The 23,314-nt window shown below is 39.0% G+C and overlaps 1 protein-coding gene across 3 annotated transcripts in view; it reads right to left on the reverse strand.

The window, feature by feature from the left end:
- ATP6V1H (ATPase H+ transporting V1 subunit H) overlaps window positions 1-22,725 on the reverse strand; it is a 122,579-nt gene extending 99,854 nt beyond the window's left edge. The window contains exons 1-7 of one of the 3 annotated variants that reach the window (XM_046642403.1): window positions 22,501-22,725; window positions 21,001-21,148; window positions 12,573-12,675; window positions 11,545-11,634; window positions 8,575-8,688; window positions 6,036-6,140; window positions 2,845-2,898 (exon numbers count right to left, since the gene is read on the reverse strand). In XM_046642403.1, coding sequence (XP_046498359.1) covers window positions 2,845-2,898; window positions 6,036-6,140; window positions 8,575-8,688; window positions 11,545-11,634; window positions 12,573-12,675; window positions 21,001-21,113 — 579 coding nt within the window. In that variant the 5' untranslated portion in view covers window positions 21,114-21,148; window positions 22,501-22,725. Of the gene's footprint in view, window positions 1-2,844; window positions 2,899-6,035; window positions 6,141-8,574; window positions 8,689-11,544; window positions 11,635-12,572; window positions 12,676-21,000; window positions 21,149-22,392 lie in introns of all 3 variants that reach the window. The other 2 variants (XM_046642402.1, XM_046642404.1) reach the window with 2 other exon arrangements.
- Window positions 22,726-23,314: the final 589 nt, after the last annotated feature.

A 23,314-nucleotide genomic window follows, 5' to 3' on the forward strand; every position in this document is an offset into this window, starting at 1 on the left:
AAAAAAAAAAAAACTAAATAAAACTGAAAATTCACAAGTGCAAGTGTTCAACAGCCACATGTAGCTAATGGCTACCAGGACAGACAGTATAGATGTACAGAACATTTCCATCATCATGGAAAGCTCCATAGGACAGAACTGCTCCAGAACATTAAATGCAAGATAAAATAAGCAACAGGAGAGCCTGCCAACTTAAGCTACTTACTGTCAGTGAAACAATGTTCATCCAGCAATAACTAATGCTGGACTGGATCTACAACAAAAATAACCAAAGAGCAGGACACGATCAAGTGCAAGAGCTAGGAGTCACCTTGTTCCCCTACACATATGTAAAAACGAAGCTGAGCAGAGGAAAAAGAAACCAAAGAAAGAAACAAAAAATCCCCAGATTCTTTCTAAATCCTCCAAAGTTCGTGAGAGAGCACAGTATTCCTCTTTTTGAAAGGGCATCAGCACAAGAATCAACTTCCAAGGCTGTGCAGCTTCCTTAGAAGAACAGAAGGTTGATAATTCACATTTGACAGCCAGTAAAGAAAGGAACAGTTTAAGGTAAACCCATATAACTCGATGTCATTTATTATTTTCATATTTAGGCAGACAATGTAATGCATTTTAAGGAAATTCCATTTGTGTAATGTCATTTAAATAAAAATGTTTGTAATGATCCACTCATAACATATTATGATGTTTCCACAGCCATTTTAAAAGTTAAGCCTGTCGGATCACGTTTATTTCTCAGTTTGCAGTGTAAAACTTTTGTTTGTTTTATACTGACATCCAGTGGCAATACCATGTAATGCAGTTTACCAAACTGCTTTTCTATGCTCTCTGAAAACCTTTAGGTTTTTAAAATCCTTTAGGGATTTTAAGATATAATATCAATATTTCTAAGTCTGAGTAGGCTATGCAACTTTGGGAATGCCTAAAGATCCAATCCCAGTTCAGCTGCCTCAACAGTAATTCTCTTAATAAGCAATTCATTTCTTTGGGGTTTTTGCCACTCATTAGCTGTATCACCTTAGGCAAGCTGGTGTGCCTTTCTGCTTGGGCTCATTGCTTTTATTCATAAAACATGGCTCATAGTAAGACTGCTGTTAAGAAGGGAGTGTGAATATTCAAGGAGATGTAAATGGAAAAAGAGCAAAACAGTGCCAGGCACAGGGTAAGTGCTCAATAAATATGAGTTACCAATTCAGATTCCCCTATTAAAATATAAGTATCAGAAGGACAGCAAACATCCTACTCTCAACTTACTAAAGTCTGCTTTCCAAGTTATTAGCCATCTGAAAAAGTAACAACCCTCAGGAAGAGACAGAAAGTATGTTCAGGTTTGAAGGGCATTAAAGGGAATAGGGTGGGAAACCAAAGGCCATCTGTCCCTCACTCACCAGATGCACATTCTGTTTTGATTGTGTATGTATGAGTCTACCAGATAAACCACTTTAACTAACGCACCGCCAATTCAATTAATCAGTTTCGCTTTTCCAATACAGTGGACAGAAGGGAGCAAAATAAGAATGTCATGTCACCAGAGCTTGCACCTCATTATGCAAGCTTTAATAACTTACAAACACTTTAACTAACCAGTTAATTAAGTTTATAAGACGTATGATTCTGAAAATATCTTTTAAAAAATTTACCAATAAGTCAAATATAAGAAATAAACAATTTTTCAAAATGTCAAACTGGTAGAAACTCAAGTCACATAAAATAAACATTCCTAGTTTAAACATCCGCTTATGGTTGAGTATCTAGACCCCTAAGCCACCACCTCCTTCCCCTACTGGGTCCCAAGATAGCTCATCTAGTTCTACACGCCTTGTTTTGACTACATTTCAGAAGGCTAATAGCCATTTTCTAGCCTAACACAGTTTGTCAATTCCTCCAACCGATGCCTCAAGAGAAGCCTGGCTCTTGGCTTTGAAAATGAGTTCTGCTGCCATCTAGATTCAGGGCATACAGACAGGTATGTTCCATGCAGATTACGGAGGTACTGGTAACCAATACGGACATTAAATGGATTCTACAGAGCTTCATTTAGGTGTGCTGCAGGCAGGTTGTAGACACTATCCTCTAACTATGCTTTCCAGTTTCCCAGAGATATTTCCAACAAATGAAGCTAGACGCACCTCACCTACATTTCTTTTTTTGTTCCCTTTCTCTCAACTGGCTCCAATCATGACAACCTTTACTTGTCCAAACTTACTGTTAGTTCTTGAGCTATTTAACAAAGTTAAACTATTCTCAAATGGGCAAGATAATTCTAAGAAAGGAACTTGGGGAGACATGATTAGTTTTAACCTTTAACCTTTCAGTCCGACAAAAATGTGGGGAGAAACTGACCAAAAAAGGGAGGGGGGTGTTTCTGGCCTCCAAGTAGCCCCACATAAAGCCTTGAGCAACACAGTGCAAGCAATGAGTTTTAGCACCATCAGGTAACCGAACTGTTTTCAACTGCCTGACACAGTATTCATGTATCTGTTAGACAGATAGTAGTTTATCAAACTGAAGCTTAGAGAGTAACTTGGTGATTATTTGCTCCAGCTGTACACCTGAATTCAGACTCTTGCTTTGATTCTCAGCTCTGAGACAAAGTGGCCGGGATGAAGAGCAACAGGGGAGAGCAAGGCTCATGCCTACCAAGAGAAAAAGTGATCACTGCGGACCACGTCTATTCATACATAGTTTGTACAATACCATTAACCTCACTGGAGGTGATACCAAATCCACGGATTTACATTTGGGGAACTTGTAAACATCTCCAAAATTTTAAAGGTCTATTACTCAAAATAACTTATTTTCAGGGTATTAGGAGGCCAGTGAATTAAGAAGGAATGTACTTACATCACTTGAAGAGACTGTTCCTGTTTCAACAGCAACACCGCTACCACGCAGTTTCTATTACAAAATAAATAACTTATTACTTAGTTTTGTTTTTAACTTTATCCTAATTTATCAGCCTATGAAAGGGAGCTAAGCAAATTTTATAATTTTTTTCCTAATCCTACTTAATGGAATATCATCAATTAATAAAAAGCATAGGGATGATATGAAATATTCTAAATATCATTACACTCTTCCAGATATTATCTTAATCAATAAATTATTAAAAATGGAACAATAATAAACTGAATACTAAGCTCCAGTTACATTTCATAAGTGAGGCTGGTGCAAATATCCAAGTCTCAGGATTTACTTACTGCATTGTTTCTCCAATAAGATGACTGTCTTACGTGGAACCATCTACACTATATTCTGTGACAAAGCTTTTGAAATAGGTGCCTGAGGATGGGAAGATACTACATGGAACTTAAAATTTGGTTACCCATAACAATGCTAACAAGTTACAATTAAAATCAAAATCTCACGTGTTCTATAGAAATGACCAAAGAAAACTTAAGATAGAAAGTCAGAGGCTGAATATGCAAGAGAAAAGTGATAAAGAATTTCTGAAAGGAAATTTTTATTCTGTTTTTTTCAATAGCTATTATCTAAGTGTCAGGCGTGAGCCCCTATAACCCAAGTACAACACTTTATCAAAAAAGGCTCGTAAATGTCACTCCAAGTCAAAGAACAAAAGATTCAAACTTGCAGCTAACTTGGACTTTTGAAAGTTTATTTTCATTAGAATCACAAAATTGTGGTCCTTTTTCTAAGGGAGAACACATTTATGACAGAGAAAAGGAGACCGGAAATTCCAGATATAGCGCTATCATGTGACGTTTAAGCAAAGTAGCAAATAAAATCCCAAATAATCCTCTGTTTCATTCTTTAACAAGAAGTCTGTGATTTAATCCTGATAAAAGGCTATGGAAGAAAGTGTCTTCCCACAGCGAGACAGACAGTGCAATCCAGAGCCCAGCAGAAGCAGTGATCCAACTCCGAGAAGCAAAGCCAGACTGGGCCTGGGCACCCTGAAAAGATATCCTGTGTCAGAAGAACTTCAAAGCAGAAATGCCATACCATAGCTAAACAAAGCCAAAGACTCAGTGATCAAAAGGGCACTAGTAAGGTAGAGAAAAGTCTTTAAGAGCATTTATCTAACATCAAGAAGCTCAATTCTAATGACCACTGTTCTAGACACTGAAATATTCACCTTCACTAGTGATGACAGAAATATTGCCCCCAACTGCTGGACAAGGTTACGACCATAGTCAATCATTCCCAAAGCGACAAATCACCTGTGAGGCACAATATAAATGTTATTCCTATGAGGAAAAGTCTAAGATGAAACAACCCAAAACGTTAGTGGCAAACTACAAGTATAAAATCTTTCCTACCAATTTTCACGGTATGAATCCAGCTACAACAGAGCCTCATTACCACTATACAATAAAGCTAACACTAAAGCAGAATGAAATTTGTTCAAAGGAAGAACTAATTTCGAAACAGAAAAGAAAAGGGGATGTTACCTATTTAACTAAGCATTTGATCCTAAATGATACACATTTAGAAATCTAAAATCTCATCTTCACACACCTGTTTTTCATGTTCTAAATATCCTGATTCTGAAATATCTCACAAACTCAGTAAAATATGCAAATTTGTGGCCCTTATAAAAATACTTTTAAAACCTAAGCCAAAAAGTGTTAAAATTTATGCTATTGATAAAAAAAATAATTTTGTTCAAGATACACCAAAATGTCCTTATCCAAATATAAAAGGCAATTAGGCTTCCCCCACAAACATAGGCAATAAGACAAAAAAATAAATCTAAGTAGAAATGTCATGTGTCTCTCTTACGCTTCAAATTAAAATCTATTTACATAACAAAGTCATCTGAAATCTAAACTACAACTTTCCAAAAATGTATTTCAAGTAGACATTTATTTGTAATCTAACATTGACAACACAGTAACTACCAATATTACTTCTCCTGGTCCCATTCCTCCATGTCACCCCCATCCCCACACCAAAATCTCAGTCTCTTCTACCCTTTCTCCCCCAGAATACTCTTCTCCCACCCACCTTCACTTCACTCCTTTTCTGAAGGTCATTCCCACCAAGTCTCCCTCTTACTACCTAATACTTAGTCACTGGAAGCCTAAAAGAAACAAACACTCCACTGGGCTATCATAAACGTCCAGTCTTTTGCCCTGTTCTAGGGAACCATGAAGACAAAAAGAGAAATCTTGCCATCTTTCCAACCATTAAACCAGCAAGCTATTTTCCTCCATGGAGAAGCAGAGCTAAAGAGGCCTGAAAGCGACCAAAAAGACCAACAAGCAGGCTTCATATTTAACCTTAAGCCTAAATGTTCAATCCCACAATGATACAGCAAAATCCTTAGAAGGAGCCACTATGTGACACAGTTATCCCACAGCTGGACTCGCAGCTCCAGGCTTACCTAGGGGCACCTAGAAGCCTGGTACAGACTCTTGGCCAAAATAAGGATAAATGGCTTGACCAATAATCTATAATGTGCTGTTTTCAGTTTGAAACTCCTCTGACAGCAGCTAACGCCATTTTGTTTATTGGTGTAACTGGTTAGAAAGTGAGGTCTGGTTATGTGACCAGAAGGGCATAAAAGATCCCACTGGAAACTTTTGGAGCCCCCAAAACCAAAATTTCTCACACAAATCTCAGTGGTTCAGAGTCCCAAGGCAGACACGGGAGCTACACCTCCAAGTGTCTGAGCACTGAAGCCTGCCTGCACTCCGTGCCCTGCCGCAGGGCTCCTGTCCCTTTCTCGTAGGGCTGACACGAGTCTGCTCTTCGGAGTTGTGTGGTTCCTTTCAATTCTCCAACCTATGTGATCCTGGCAGCCACATGGAAGGAAGACACTCCCTGCCCACTGAAAAGCATGAATGGAAAATCCCAAATGGCAGAAAGACAGAAAGGTTTGAGTTGAAGCCACCAAAAGAGAAAAAGTGAAGCACATTATCAAACCTAAAAGTAGTTTGGTTATTTATCAAGTTCAAAATGGCGTTACTTTAATGTAACTTTTTTTGTAATTTCACATAATCACCATAAATAGCTTAAGAGAACATGGTTGTTACATTCGTTTCAAAGACACTAAAAGAAATGTCTTTTACCTGTGAACTCAGTTGAGTTTTTATCCAATTGAAATAGTAATTTAAATCACTGCCTTCCATCAATTCTTTTCCCCAAGCTGCTAACTTGGCAATAATTCTTGCTGCCTGAAAAATAAGAAATACATTTGAATACTACATTGATCCTAAAAATCACATCACATACCTTAAAAACCAGGACTTGTAATCATTTTACTGCATGATTTTTTAACACTCAACTCCTCCAAAAATAATAGTTTACATTTCATTTTTCAAGACATATTTTGAAATACAGTCAAAATGTATTTTTAAACATTTCCATTAAAGTGAGATAAATTACTTGTGTTTTAAGAATTTCATGACATTCCCTTATCATTTTGAGTTTCAAAAGTAAGATTAGGGGGCTGGCCCGGTGGTGTAGTGATTAAGTTCATGCACTCTGCTTTGGTAGCCCAGGATGCACGGGTTCAGATCCCAGGCGCAGACCTACACACTGCTCCTCAAGCCATGCTGTGGTGGCGTCCCACATATAAAATAGAGGAAGACTGGTACAGATGTTAGCTCAGTGACAATCTTGCTCAACAAAAAGAAAAGTAAGATTGAGATTCATCGTAAGACCAGCAAAAAACAAAAGAAGACAAAAATCTTTCTTAGAGGCAGACTTTTACTTGCCAGAGTTCTGAGCAATCTCCACAATAAAGTGCCAGCCACTACCTCACTCACTCCCAGCCCCTTGAGAGTTCTCACACTTAAAAATCTGTATCTTGGTATAAAATATATCTTGGTTATTAAATAGCCATCTCTCTCGATATGAACAAATACCCTTTTCTCCTCAAAGATTTCTCAATTTTCTTCAAGCTGTAAAACTAATGAATTTTTTTATTAAATAGGCAGTATAAGTATACATATATCAAATCATCACACTGTACACTTTAAATACCTTACAATTTTATTTGTCAATTATACCTAATAAATCCGGACAAATATATATACACACACACAAGATACATAGTATAAAATACTATTTCTCCACAAACAAACCCAATTTACTATTCTTTCAGTACTTTCTGAAAGCAAGTCAGTGGTTCAAACCTCCAACTATTCAGCAATTATTAATCCAAGTAGAATACAGAAGGCTGAGGTTAGCCAACCCAAAAATAATTCCTGTGCTGGTGGCTGATGTTTGTGCTTATACTTAGATAGAGCTGGGCCAGGTGACAGAGGCACACTTTCAAGGTCAGTATGTCAGGCACTCAAGTGTCATGGCATACTTGGAATTCTACACCACGAAGGGCTAAGAGCAGCACTATGACTCACTCACTGAGTTGTGATATATGGACATTTTCATGTGCCCATCTAAGTGAGTTTACAGATATATTATCTAGTTTAAGCTGATCTAACCTCCACAAAATAGACAGATGACTTGAAAGGATTCCTGTAAGGAAACCAGGGCTTGAAAACACCATCAGCAACGTAAGCATAAGCAAACTGGAAAAGACAAAGGACCATGAGACTTGATGTTTCCACTCCTAGCATAAGCTCTTCATCAGCACATGGTAAACCAATGATAATCTGGCTCTCAAAATTTGAAAGATTAGCCAAAAGTAACCGAAATCATAAGGAAATTAAAACATAGATTTGGCTACACAATTAATAATGATGAGTCTTACCCTAACTGCATATTTGGTCTTTAATATATGTCAATTTTATTTCAAAACCATCAAAATTAGGAAGACGTTTAAACCATGTCTCCAGACAGTGAAAACAAGCCTTTCCAATTTGAAAGAAGAAAATATATTATTGGGTTTTAAAACACAGCTTATTTCATGAGTTTATTTTACACAGTTTAGTTTTTCATTTCTCTTTTTATAAATATATACACTATGTGAATACACTAGTACATAAATGAATACAGATATATATGGCAAAAGAGAGAGAGCACACATACTCAAAAATGTTTCACTAACAATGGTTTTTGATTTGAAAAATTTAAAGACATCTATTGAAATGAGCAGCCTCAGGAGCTCCCCCCATGTAGCCTACTCCACACTGCGAACAGCAAATGCATGAACAAAGATTTATTGTCTCAACCATCCTCTCATACCTTCTTCATACTCTATAAAAAACTGTTCAGTGTTAAGACGTCCAAAGATAGCCTTTCAGGCTAAGCTTAAAACAGGAGTCTATTTAAGGTATTAAAAAGCAATTAAGTAAATACTTACTAAAATAAAAATTAAACACAGTAGCTGCTTCAAAGCAATATTTAATTTCTATTGTAAAATATGGTTAATCCTATCATAGACAATCTAAAGCAGCTTGCATGTGTGAATTTACCAAAGGCTTTATGCTGATGAACTCATCAGATACTCTGTAAGACTTTGTATCAGAGCAACCCTACCTCCTCTGACTTCCCAAAATCCCCACGTTACTAAACACCAAAAACACTGCTTTGAAAAGTTAACATCACAACAGTTACTCCTCTGGGAACTGGGGGTTACCAAGTCTAAAATGGCCTGGGTGTGTTCCCTCCCTAAATCAGAAACTTGATCAATTCAAAATTTACCATATGAACAGTAAAGAGATCCTGGCGATTCAACATTGGCAGAAAGTAGGACCAGGCAGTGTTCTTGCTACGTTTAGCATAGTCAAAGAAAATGCTAACACGCTGGTGATTTTCCTAAAAAAAAAAAAAGAAAGAAATATCACTAATTGGAATGCATTTTCCTAAAACATGTAACAATTGTGCACTGCTTCTCAACCTTTCATTTTATGTTGCATCAATCAATATGTTTTCTTTTTCCAGTGTGTATGAGATCTGTCTCTATGTCATTATTACTATGAGACAGAGGGTGGGGATGGGGGCAGGGATAGGTATTTTAAAAATAAAATCACCTTTAATTATTATGATTAGTTTAAACTAAGCGAACCAAGATAGCCAGATCCCAGCCCTGCAAGATGTAACACTCTAAGTTACACCACTTCTCAGCCTGAAAAATACCAGGAGGGGCGGAAAGATCACACATTATCTCTGGAAGGAAGGATCAACAGGAAGCACATCAAGCTACTTACAAGCAAGCAAGGGAAAGAGGAAATTTGACAAACCTCAAGTGTTCAAGGTTACTCCTAGCATATTATGATAGAAAAATCAGGGCAGGTAAAGACAGCAAAAAAACAGCATATCACACTAACAGGTAGATAAAGGATTTGAGGAACAATTAATTATTAGTTCAAATCATGCAAGCTCTACCTCTCACCTAAAGTTCTCTGCATATCACTGGCTGAAATCCACTTTCTGGTTCACTAAGTGAATATGGTTGCTAAATAGCAATATTTGGTAAAAGTACAACAATATAAACAATAATTTTAATTTTCATATCAACATTTAATTCTTCTTAAATACACTGATTTTAATTTTGGTCTATGCTAACAGTCACCTGTTTGAGGAATAGACTGTCATCTCCTTACATAACGAATCATTATAGCTTAGAATAACAATTGAAACAGTTGTGATAATAACTTTAGCCAAGGACTCAAAATTCAGGTTGACCATCATTAACTCCACTGGCGGATTATTTCCAAAGTTAAAACTGTTATTCTCGTTGAACGCATAAATGAACAAAGTACTCTACATACAGAAAAAGCAGAAACTATTTCATATGTTTTAAATAAATTTAAAATCCACCTTCCTCAACTAGTCTTTTGCGGTTTCAATTCCTGCTTAAAAACAAACCTCCAGCCATTATTGTCCCAGGTACCCAAGTTACAAATCTTTAAGAGAATGTGGATAAAGTCCTTCTTCTCAGAGTATATATTTTATATAAAAGAGGGGGAAATAAGAAAATACACATGAACCTGCCTATTTTTGCAAAAAGAAAAACAAGAATAATAAACCAGAAATCTATGATACTGGTTATCTATAAGAGGTGGGTAGAAACAGGGTACAAGGGATTGGATGGGGGTTAAAATTTCTCTGAGTATACCTTACTGTATAGTTTTGACTTCTGGAAGGATGTTAATCTTTTACATAATCAAAAATAATAAAATAAAGTCAACAAGGATGAGGAAAAAAACCTAGTGTATAATACAAACAAAACAAATGAATCTAACTGTATTTCAAGAAAAATAATATAAGCACTCTGAGAAAAACATGAACATAATGGTCTGACCAGCTCCCCTCAGTTGAAGAGCAAGCACTGCAAATGAACACTGAGCTCCAAGTAAAGGGCTGTGTTCATGGTTGTAGGGTCAGCAATGCTGACACCACTTTCTTTGTATCATAAGGAAAAACAAACAAGTAAATAGAGGCTAAGAGGAGCTCACAATCTCACTATCACAAGACAGTTACAAATATGGAAAAGGGAGACTACAATGAACTCTGTGGTGTTGAGCTGAAATGACACTGGAGAGAGTGTGAAGGCATGGTTTTTAATTTACAGATATGTGGATGTGTATAAAAATTGAGGATATTTGTGTGTTGTGTGTATTGTGTGTATGTTTACATATAAATAAAACCAAGATTTGCACGCCAACTCATAGCCTCCTCATTCTAGGTGTAGTCCCATATAATAACTAGGATAACCAAGGCAGACCGACCACAAGACTCCCCATTTTTCTTAACTTTACTTTTTTAAAGGAAAAAGTGCTAAGACCAAGATCATTCTCAGACAGGCTTCCATCAGCCCAGGCTGGATATTATCCTTACTCACACAGCAAAATCACTACATTCCTGTAAATGATATGATGGCCCCTACGTAGACAGCACCATTCTTCCGAACCTTTGTATCCTCAATAATAATTAGCACTGTATTTGGCACACAGAAGGCCATGAATAAATGTTTTTCCTTGTAAACTGACAGAACAATGCCCCCCAAGCAGCCAGACTGACACTTTTCCTAAGACATGGAGACAGACATTGGATTTAGCAGCCAGACAGCCTGTTTCAACAAGAACTGCTCTATATACCAACAATCTAACTCTAGATTATACTCTGGTGTAAAATAAAAAATTGTGAATAAAGGAGGCCCCTCTGCGTTTAACAGTAAATAGAAACTTTATGCAACTAGAAAAGTCTTAGATGATAGGCAAAATGTTCCCCAGAGAGACAAGACTTTTGAGGGCAAGCACCTCGCCTAAATTCAGCAGTGAACCCCCAAGTGCATGGCACTGGCCTGGAACACAGGGGCACTGAAACCTGCTGAATGACTGAAAGAGAAGGAGCCACATCAGTACCCTGAGCATCCAGAAAGCCCAGGTGATTCACCAAAAATTGCTGGTGTTCAACAAAGAATTCTGAGGTATTGTGGAAAAAATACAGATTGATTAGTTGACATACTGATAAAAAGAAAATAGTCTGTGAGTGGACATTCCCATTTTTATCACTATTAGCAAATTACAATTCACATAATGAAGAAAAATATATTATTACACTCTAAAGAGAAGCAATGCTTTAAGTGAAACCTGACAAAAATGCTGTTACTGTGTAGTACACAAAAAGATGAAGTCACTAAATGTATTAAGTAAAGAATAAACCTACCTGCAACATATCATCAACCATAGTTAGTATATACTGAACTGTCTGTTCTTTGGAGATATGAGTCATCAGATTTATAAATGTTTTGGCACACTAGAAAAAAATGAAATTAATGTTAATTATTGTTATCAACTGCAAATACAACATTTTAATGGAATATCAGTAAAATATTATTTCTCTTGCACAAACTAGGATACAAACACTATTAACCAACAGATTTCAATTATGGAAAATGTACACCTTTTACAAATATAGTGATGAAATATGGGAGGACCATGCTATGACTTGCACCAGATATTTGATCACTTTTGGTGATCAATTTCAAAATGTTTACTACTTTCAAATAGACCTAGCTACTATCAACTCTTGACTACTCATGACGACATAAAAATTAAGTTATACAGACAATCAAAACTTATTATCACTTTTGAATTTTTTTCCTGCATTTACTGGGAAGCAGAACACTAGACCAACAAGAGTACTGCAGACTGGAATCCCAAGGCTTTGCTGTCCCCATTCCACAACTTATCAACTACGTGACAGTCGCTCTGGGATTCAACAAAAACTGGAGCCAATAATGTTTCTTCCCCAATTTCCCAGGATTGCTGAGAATCAGATTGAGTTGTATATGGGCTCTTTTAGCCAATCATGACTCCATATCAGAAAATCTGATGGAAAGCAGAATTGCATCTTACTCTAATGAGAATACAAAGTGGAAAAAAAATTCTAAAAGAAAGTTAAGCAACTTTAAAAACATCATATACTTTCAAACAGTAATTTCCCTTCTAGGAATCTAATCTAAAAGGATTTTCACAAATGCAGAAAAGGAGGGAGAAATAAACACACTCGATAAAACATTTTATCCAAAATTAACAAAGAAAACTGGAAATTAGTCAAATGATTTCAAATAAAAAAAGATTCTGAACTTATGATGCATACCTACAACGGAATATCACATAGCCATTAAAAATTTTTTCTAGAGTTTTTAATGATACAGGAAGGTGTTCATGACATATGTTTATATCGATCACCTGAGTGCCTTCAGTTTGAAGCATCTCTTGCTTCTCTTCAGGACTTCTTTTCATTTCAAACCTTTGAATGAATTCACAATCCTCAGCAGAAATCATCTGCCCCCTAGAAGGTAAGAATAAGAGTTGAACAGCCACTGTGAGCAAGTGATATAGAGATTCCCAGTCTTTCTCCTCTCTCTGTGGTAGTTGACACACAACTCTAGGGTTGACACACAAGTCCTATTATCAGACGGACCTGAGGTGAAAGCTTAGCTTCACCACTCACTGATCATGCGCCCTCTCTGGACCTTAGTTAATTTATCTCCAAAATGGGAATAACCATATTGCCTTTAATGGGTTGAACTGAGGAAGAAATTAAATAATTCACATATAAGTAAAACAAAGAAAATAAGAACATAAGAAAATAAGTAATTCACATAAGATGGTTAGCGCAGTGCCTGGCCCAAGTAAGCACTGAATAAAAAGTCATCTCTTAGCACTATCTGAAGTCTCTCCTTTATTCCCCCTGCCAAGACAATTTACTTGGCTTTCTAAACCATCAAGACTAAACCCACTTTATATGAATTTCTATGATGATTTTCTCCAGCATATTCTTTCCCTCCACTCATAAAAATGTGATCCACCCCCTCTCTAAGAAAATAAACTCTCCATCCTGATCTCCCATCCTCTCAGCAAACACCCCACACTATCCTGTGTGAATTTCACATATCAAATTCAGCATCATCACAACTGAACCTGTACCTTCCCTTTCTACCTGACTTGACTTCCCAACTGCTCCACTCAAAAAGGACTCATCCGTCACAGCAAACCTCCTGTCGGACCCTTCCTTGTGAAAAGACCTGTCACTAGAACAGTGTGAGACTGAGCACTTCAGGATACACATCAACTCTTTCAGACCATCATTATGGTGGGAAAAGTATACAACGTGAATTAACATGAGGAGGAGTTTCAACTCCAGTTGTGAAACTTTGGCAGGTCACTATCCCTCTGATAGCTATTTTCCACACCAATAAAATGGCAATTATAATACTACCTGGCCTATTCCACTGAGTGGTTATGAGAAAAAATATAAGAAAAAGCACTTGGTGTATATAAGCACAGAGTAAATGAAAGTTGAAAATGAAAACATGCTTTGAAAAATGCACTGAAAAAAAATATGCTTTGTCATTCAAACAGCATCAATATATTTTCTTAACTCAGTATTTTAAGAAGCTGCCCTTCCCCATCCACCCCCTTCCCCTTTGGGTGAGAAGCTGGTAAAACCAGGAAAACACTGAATCTGAAGCAGCTTTCCCACTATGCATCATTACAGAAGTATGGTCCCTTCTCAGAGCTGTCTTGGATCAGGTTCCCAGTGGCAGGCCTTGAGATGAGGATTGGTATACAGGTGATTTATGAAGGAAGTGCTCACAGGAGAGACCACAGATGGAGTGAGGAACACACGACATGGAAGGGAAAGAGCCCAGCCAGGGTTCAGGCAAATTCCCAAAGAGGACAGCTTTCCCTGAGCGCACAGGAGAGGCTGAGAAGGCAAGGTACTCAGAGCCATCCCCTCCCCAAGACACGGGAGCTGAACTTTCACACTCCCTGCCACACCTACCCACAACCCCACCTTCCTCCAAAGAAGATTTCAACTTTTACGTATTCAAAATCTCAGCGTTTTACTTTATCCCTTCTGCCTTTTATATATACTATTACTACATACCAAGTTTTTCTAGACACTTCTAATCTACTTTTGGATTTTGTAATCCACTGTTCTATCTTGTATCAGTTCCACAGTTTTAAGCACTGTAACTTTGTTTTCATATACGCTTTTTTTTTTAACATTACTTTTTTTTTTTTAACTATTCTCACACACTTTTTCCAAGGATCCCTTCCTTAACAACCCAAAGGAGAATTTTCAGTACTTGTTTTTCTAGATCTCCGAGGGAAGAGACAATGTAGGCATTTCTTAACACTCTCTCTCTTCCTTAGCTTCCAAATTCTTCTCGTCCCCTTCAGGCCACTCCTCTTCGGTGCTCTCACCTACTCCTCATCCCCTTCCCTGTGCCTCAGGTTCTGTGGGCGGCGCTCTTCATCTCCTTCTCTGTGGTTCTCCCTGAGCGCTCTCCTCTACCCTCTCCACTGGTAAGTTAACTCCCACAGTCCCCACTCTCATGTGTGTAGGGGTCCTCTCCTCCCACAGATCATGGAGGCACTCCAGACCCCACAGGAGCAGAACTGAGATCATTAATGTATATCCCCGCACACTCCATCCCCAGCCTGGGTAATGGGACAATGGAAGCAAAAATGGACACTCTGCCCCGTTTCAACTGCAGCTAAGCACTTCACATACCAGTCAGGAGAAAATGCACTCTGCACCCAGGGCTAAACCAGGATAACAAGGTCATTCTGTCTGGTTCTGATCCCAAAACAAATGAAATCTTTTTTTCATAAATCTGGACTCCCTAGCTAAAACAATTTAACCCCTAAATTTTGCTATGCAGAAGTGTAGTAAGCATGTCATAACCTTTGTAAATAGGATAATCATGTGGAAAAGTCACAGTTTTTCCACCATGAAGAAAGCATACAACAAAGGTTACACTTGGTAATCTTATAATTCTGCAGCTTTCTTTTCCATTCAAATAATTGTGTTTTTTTTACCTGGCAAACCATTCCTCCTGAAGTCTGACACCCTTGCATTTGTTCCAAGTAACTTTTTCTTTCATTGTTTAAATTCTTTTGTCTCTGAGTCTTCCTTCGACAGTCCCATAATCTAGGAGGTTAGGGATTCTGGTCTCTTCTCTAACGGCCCACAATCAATCACACACCAGTCTTAACAATTCTTCCACCTAATATCACCCTCCTCTCAACTTCCCTGCCTCTGGAGTAGCTCAGTCCTACAGTAACAATCCACCAACAGGTTTTCCAGTCTCCAATCCAACCCCCCTCCACATCCCTCTTACCTACTATGAGATAGCTTTCTCAAGCACACATCTCATCATATTACTCGTTTCATATCGGTCAGGCTGTGACTTAAATGGCAGTTCTACCTAGCACTTAGGCAGAGGCATTCAATAAAAATCTTTTTAATCAATTGACTAATTAAAACCTATATGAGCATATAGATATTACTTAACCTATCTGAACAGCTATCTCCTCATCTTTAATATAAGGACAGAAAAGCTTAAGTCACAGTATTGCAATGAAAACAATGGGAAATAGTATGTTACTTACCAAGTACTATGTTACTTCCTTTTCCAAACACTCCTCTCCACCACTTCCCAACAAGTACTCTACTCATTCATGATTTAATCAGCCCATATTAATTGGGGACCTACTGTGTGCCAGGGACCTTTAAGAATCGGTGACACATCAATGAATGAATGAGACACCCCTCTTTGAGCTTGCATTTCAGTGGGGAGAAGAGAAAATACACAAACATAAAAATAAATGATTTTTTTAAAAATAACATCATAATGACAGGACTGTAAATGCTACCAAAAAAACTGAAGCTGGGTAAGGAGCTAGAAAGTGACAACAGAGGAAAGGACATATTTTAGATGGATTACAGAGAAGGCCTTTCTGAGGTTGCCTGCACAGACACCTGAATGAAGCGAGTTAATGTGCCAAATGATTTAAGGGGAGAATTTGCAGAGAGACAGCAGTGTAAGTCCAAGGAGCTTGGGGTAGCAATAAGCTTGCTGTATCAGAAAGACCCAAAAGGGCAGAGTAGCTAGATGGTTGTGAGCAGGGTGGTGTGATCTGATTTACAGTTTTGAAATGACTGTCGCAGCTATGGAAAGAACTGCTCCCATGGGGGAACAGTGAAAGCAGAGACACCAGGAAAGAGGCTGTAAGAAGAGAGTATGAGAGATGAGGATAGCTTGCCGTAGGTTAGCAGCAGTGGAACCAGAGGGAAGTGGACAGATTGGGAAGTATTTTGGATGTAGAGTTAACAGAACTTGTTAACAGACTAGATAAGGATTGTAAGAGAAAGAGAAGAGTCAAGATGACTCCTCGGTTTTTGGTCTACAAAAGTGGTGAATGAAGGTGCCACAAATTCGCCTGCAGCAGCTGGGGTGGCTCACACCCAACTACCTGAAGCTCCCCAAGTACTGCATGTTCTTCTATGTCTCAGCTCCCCGCCTGGAGCTTCCTTCACCACAGCCCCCAGCTCCTCTGCATGGACAACGCCTACATGTATCATTACGTGTCCTGTGAAGATGTTCCCAATGTTTGCTCCCTCCTTTTCTCATCTGAGAAAAATTTTGCACATATCTCCACTTTAATGCTTACCACAATTTATTACTTAATTTTTTACTTAAAAGTTTGTTTCCTCATTAAACTTTAAACTCAAGAGAAAGGATGTTATTTTACGATTCTTATATCCTCAGTATATAGTTTTACTGGATTCCAGTTTGACTGGAATATAGCCACGCCCCTTCATTTATGTACTGTCTATATGAGTTATTAAAAACAGTTTAATCAAATATAAACAGATTCTTAAAATATTGTATTTTCATAATAACACATTAATTTGTGAGGGATAAAGTATAATGGCCTTTTGACCTTGGGGGACTGTTTCACAGGTTTTATCAGTATGTGATGTGATACAAGATTCACTGACAATTCATGTGTCACGCCAGCCTCCAACAATCTGCAAGCTCTTTTAGGGGACGCACATTTCCTACCCACTAGTGTCTCCACAACAGGCTCAACGCCAGGCACACAGTTAGCATTTGGTGAACATGTGTGCACAGACATACACAGTAGAGGGGTTTTATAAAAGAAATTGGTACAATGAACAACAGAAAAAAGGACAGAAAAGGAAAAAGGAAGAATACAATTTATGCAGTATGGAGGCCCTAGAACAGGAGGAACAGAAGAGAAAGGAATTAAAAATCTCCCTGTAACTACAAATGTTCCAGATGCCAATGCTGGAGAACTTCTTCCAGTCAGTCAGTGCCTTATGATCAATAACAGTGTTACCACATTTAGGCTATAAACAGGTTTAGGCTTTATAAACACGACACTACTTGTCCTCTAGTCTAAACACACTCTGAACTAAAATTAGGAAACAGAGTCGAAATCCTAATTTCACGGGGGATTTAAACAGTTACACAGATATAAATGAACAGAGAAAACATCAGAAAGTCCCTGCTCCTCTGCCCTTGAGTCAGTGGGCCCACAACAATCCAGCCCCTTAAAGTGGGAATTCAGAAGTCATCCTAGATTCTTCTTTGCCCCCACACAGCAAACCAGTCACTAAGACTTTTCTCAAATCTATCCAACTGTCTCCATTCCGACATCCTCAAATACTGCCACAGCCTCTGCCTAGCTCTAGGTTTGTTACCCACAAATCCCCCCTGTACACTGTCGGCAGAGCAAGCCAACCAAAAGACGGAACCGATCATTTAACTCCCATCTACAAACGTCAGCAGTTTCCAACACCCACAACAGTAATTTTAAAAATGTGCTCCTTGAGCCCAGAAACAAACTCTCACATATACCACCAACTGATCTTCAAAAAGGATGACAAAAACACACAATGGGGAGAAGATAGTCTCTTCAATAAATGCTTTTGGAAAACTGCACAGCAACATGCAAAACAATGAAACTGGACCCTTGTCTTATACCACGCACCATAATCCACTCAAAACGGATTAAAGACTTAAACATAAGACCTGAAAGTGTAAAACTCTTATAAGAAAACACAGTGAAACCTTCTTAACATTGGCCTTAGCAATGATTTCTTGCATATGATACCAAAGCACAGGCAACAAAAGCAAAATCAGACAAATGAGATTATATCAAATGAAAAAGCTTCTGCACAGCAAGGGGAACAATCAACAAGGTGAAAAGGCAACCTACAGTATGGAAGAAAATATCTGGAAACCATATATCTGATAAAGGATTAATATCCAAAGTATATAAGGAACTCCTACAACTCAACAGCAAAAAACAAATAACCCAATTAAAAATGGGCAAAGGATCCGAACAGACATTTCTCCACAGACATACAAATAGCCGACAGGTATGTAAAAAGGTGCCCAATATCACTAATAGTGAGGAAAATGCAAATCAAAACTACAACGAAATATCACCTCACACCTGTTAGGATGGCTATTATCAAAAAACAAAAGATAAAAAGTGTTGGTGAGGATGTGCAGAAAAAGGAATCTTTTTGCACACTGTTGGTGGGAATGTAAAGTGGTGAAGCCATTACGGAAAAAAGTGTGGAGGCTCCTCAAAAAATTAAAAATAGAATTACCATATGATCCAGAAATCCCACTTCTGGGTATATATCCAAAGGAAAAGAAATCAGAATCTCAAAGAGACAGCTGCATTCCAACATTTACTGCAGCATTATTCAAAGTAGCCAAGAAATGGAAACAACCTAAGCATCTGTGAACAGATAAATGGATAATGTGATATTTACATAAAATGGAATATTATTCATCCTGAAAAAAGAAGGAAATCTTGCCATTTGCAACAACATGGATGAACCTGGAGGACATTTTGCTAAGTGAAATGAGCCAGACACAAAAGAACAAACATTACATGATCCTACTTATATGAAGAATCTAAAAGAGTCAAACTCATGGAAGCAGAGAGTACAACAGTGGTTGCCAGGGGTTGGGGGGAGGGAGAAATGAGGAGGTGTTAGTCAGAGGATTTAAAGTTTCAGTTAGACAAGATGAATTAAGTCCTATAAAGCTACTGCACGTCATAAGGCATATAGTTAACAGTACTGTATTGTCTACTTAAAAATTTGCTAAGAGGGTAGACCTTACATTAAGGGTTCTTATCACAAAATAAAGTAAAATAAAATAAAGAAAGGAGAGGACACTTTTGGAGGTGACGAATATGTTTACAGCATAGATTGTAGTGATGGCTTCATGAGTGTACACTTACTTCCAAACTCATCAAGTTGTATACCTTAAATAGGTACAGCTTTGTGCATGTCAATCATACCTCAAGACAGCGGTTTTTAAAAAAAAAGAAAAACTGGGCTCCCAGAATCCTAAAGAGGATGGTGAATGGTCTCAAAAGAGGGTTGCAAGACAAACGCTCCTACCTCCACTTGACTATATCATTTTCATCTGTTTTACCTGCTGAGCTTCCTTACCAGACTTCACATGAACCACGGGTTTCACAGCTTAAGAAACAGCTGTAAAAGCACTGACTGATAGGATCAAGTTCAAACTCCTTCCACTGGCGCCCAGGGCCTTCACAACTGGCTCATGGCTGCCTCTCCAGCCTCAGCTCTCCCACTGGCTGCCTCCAAAACATGCATTATTCCCCACCGAGCATGCTGTCTTTAATTCCCTGCCTTTGCTCACAGTCTGTTCTACTTGGAAAGTTTTCCCTTCTTGTCACATGTTTAAATACCACTCATCCTTTAAAGCGCAGTTCAGGAAACATCCCCTTCAGAAAAACTTTCTGGAGGTAGGAGCAGCTGGCCTTTTTCTGTGCACTCATCCTTCTCTGTACCTTTCTACTATCACAGTTATACTGAATTAAAATGATCTGTTTATACATCTGACTTTCCTACTCGATTATGAGTTTATATTTTTGTAGCCCCAAGGCCTGGAAAAATGCTTCAGACTTGGAAGGTGGTCAATGAATGTTTGATAACTGACTAAATTAACAGAAACAAAAGGAGCATTTTTCTGTACTGCATATTCCTCTTAAAACAAACTGCCATATATAAAACTAAGGATCCTCAATTTGTTTTCAAAATGTATATGCAAATCTGAACTGAATTTCCTTAATAATTCACTGCTATAAATATACCAAAATAAACAAATAGGAAGTACAGTCAATATGATAAAATATGGTCAAGAATAAGTGAACACTTACTTTACAGATAAATACAGAACACCAGCATGCTAAATCCTGATACAAGAAGAAGGAAGGAGAAAGAACTAAAATTTATTCACAGCGTATTCAACATACGACTGCTTGTATTCAACTGTGCTAACACTTTAAATACATTATTTCAGCAACAATCCTGTGGGATATGTATCCTCACTTCACACTTACTTTAATGAACCTCAGAGAAGTTAAGGGACTTGCCTAATTAGTAGAAAGAAGAACCAGAATCCAAACCCAGGTCTTGAAACTCAAATATCTACACTTTCTACTAGCAGTAAGAGCCATTCTGCAACGCCATCTGTCCCCACACTGATCATCTAGGCACACTGAGCCAGTCGGGCAGGCTTTGTACACTATCCTTTTCTGCCCTCCAAAGCCCACAGCCCACAGCCCAAGCTGTTTCCGCCACACTACACCGTCACCCTATGACAGCTAATTATTCTAAGGAGGAAGTGTTTTCTTCCACATTTAAGTCTTTTTCCACATTTCTCTCATAGAAGCATGACCATGAAAAAGTCTGATGCAAAAGCACATGATTATCCATGATTCACTGCAAATCAATACTTACTGAAGATAGGACTGCCAGTTCACTTTGTTCGCACGAACTTCTGCAGCCTTGGCAGCAATGATGTTGGTTGGAACAGCAGCATCCACTGCACCCCGGATATCCATTTTGGTCATCTAAACTTTAGGGTCCTGAATGTTACTCAACAGATCTTCAATTTTGATGCAAGGTAAAACCAGAATACCAGGTGTTATTATTTCTTAACAACTACTACTATTATTATTATTAATATCATCATCGCCTTAATCTCTCCACGCATTCAACTCAAATATTAAATCTCCTAAACAGTAAATATCAATATCACTATGTTTCAAATCTTGCTCAATTATGCACTGCTCCATAAAAATGTTCTCTATAGGTTTCTACTTTTCCAGGAAAGGTTTTTAAATTATTGGCACTAATATTGCAGTAAGATTTTTAAAGTAACCATTTCAGATTGCCATCAGAAATCATGTTTCAATAGAACAGGTATACAAAATAGTAAAGTATTTTAAATGTATACAACTGGTATCAACTTTCCTCTTCCGAAAGAGAAAAAATAAGAACCTGTATAAGACAAGTCGGACCAATTATTTTATTTACATTTACTAAGCATCATTTTGAAGTGACATATGAAAAATGTAAAATTCCTTTCTAAAATTACTCAAATTAAAATGCCCAACCAAAGTAACAACGTAATTTCTAAGACAGAGCTTTCTTTTTTCAACCAAAGTTCACAGTATTTTCAAAATCAATTTTGGGAGAAATTTTTGAAACAAATACCAATTACAATTTAGGTACAGCCAACAATGGGAGTCTGGTCTGTAGACAAGAACCTACAATAATGAGCTTTTAAGTAATTCTCACTCCTAAACTAACAGATAATAGTTTAAGCCTCATTTTATCACGACACAAAATACAGGTTCCTTTTCACAAAATATAAATTCAAAGTTATGCCTCAGAGAAGTTAAAAACGATACGCAAAATTCTACCCCAGGATCCCAATGACCTTCGTCAGTTTGGAACTTAATCTCTACATCTGAGGATTTGCTGCCTAAACAAACAAGAGCGAAGCGGACTGGCAGGGCCCAGGCAGAAACAGGCTCCGTCCGGGCCAAGCTGGAACCCTGGAACCAAGCAGGCTCAGCCCCAGCGGTGTAGATGAAGATGTCCCGGGGCAGTGACCTGGGTCCCTGAACAACTCGAACCTCCAGCAGGCCAGGGCCGTGGCCTAAGCCTGAAGAAAGCATACCCTCGATCTGTCCTCCTCTCCCCTGCCCGTCCCTCTCTCGTCCTGGCCCCTGCGGGGCAGGCTCTGCAATCTCGTAAACCCAGTCGAGGCCCGAAGAGAAGAATCTGGGAACCCGGAACCGGAGGAGGGCAGGAGGGGCAGAGCGCCGAAAAACCGGCACGCACCAGGGAAGCTGGAGAAACCGCAGGCGTAGCCTCACGCGGGCTGGTGCCGAAGACGACACAAGCGGAGAGCGGCCTGACTTCGCGAACCTTCGGGGCCCTACAACGCACCAGAGGCGGCGGGGAGCTGCGGCGGTCCGGGGCGTCAGGGCCACCGCCGGGCTGGGGCGCCTGGTCAGAGCCAAGTCGGCGTCTCCTGCCCGGTCCGGAGGCCCGAGCGGCGGCGGGAGACCCGGGCGCTGGGAAGTGAAGACCTTCCCCACCGAGGAGACGTTGAGGGCGGCACAGGCAGAAGGAAGCCGGGCCGCCGCAGAATGACAGGAGCGCCCGTCACGTGACCAGAGGCACGTGACCGCCCGGAAGGCGGAAGCCGGAAGCCGGAAGAGTCCCAAACAGCCCGCCGAGGGGCGTTGCGCTCAGAAGGGGCGTGTGCCGAGTGGGTAGCTGGAGTCTTTGCGACCGACGATATAGGCTCCCTTTAGGGACTCAGACCCCGCACCCTGGCTGGCTCCTCAGAAGAGAGAGCAGAGCGGGGCTGGCATGTGGACCCCACATCTCGAAACCCTGCCCCCCGCCTGGGGGCGGCCGAGGGCCCCAGCCATAGGCAGAGAGCCCGGTCCAAACTCTTTTGTCTTAACCCTCATTCTTTTGAAAAGTTTAGTACTTATAAAGAGATTGACTTTCACTTGGATTTAACAGCTCAATAAAACAGGAGTTCTTATTCCGATTTTAAGTACGAAACTGGTGCTGAGACGTGGGTCACAAAAGTTACCTTGCCCTGGGTTTACAGATTTAGCAAATAACGTGTTCCATGAAATATTTGCAGTTATACTAAAAGAAACTATTCATGTTTATCTAAAATTCAGATTTAACAAAGCACCTTGTACGTTTATCTGGCAACCCTTTCTTGAGCCCACGTTTTCCC

The sequence above is a fragment of the Equus quagga genome, chromosome 16, assembly GCF_021613505.1.
Source record: "Equus quagga isolate Etosha38 chromosome 16, UCLA_HA_Equagga_1.0, whole genome shotgun sequence".
Lineage (NCBI taxonomy): Eukaryota > Metazoa > Chordata > Mammalia > Perissodactyla > Equidae > Equus > Equus quagga.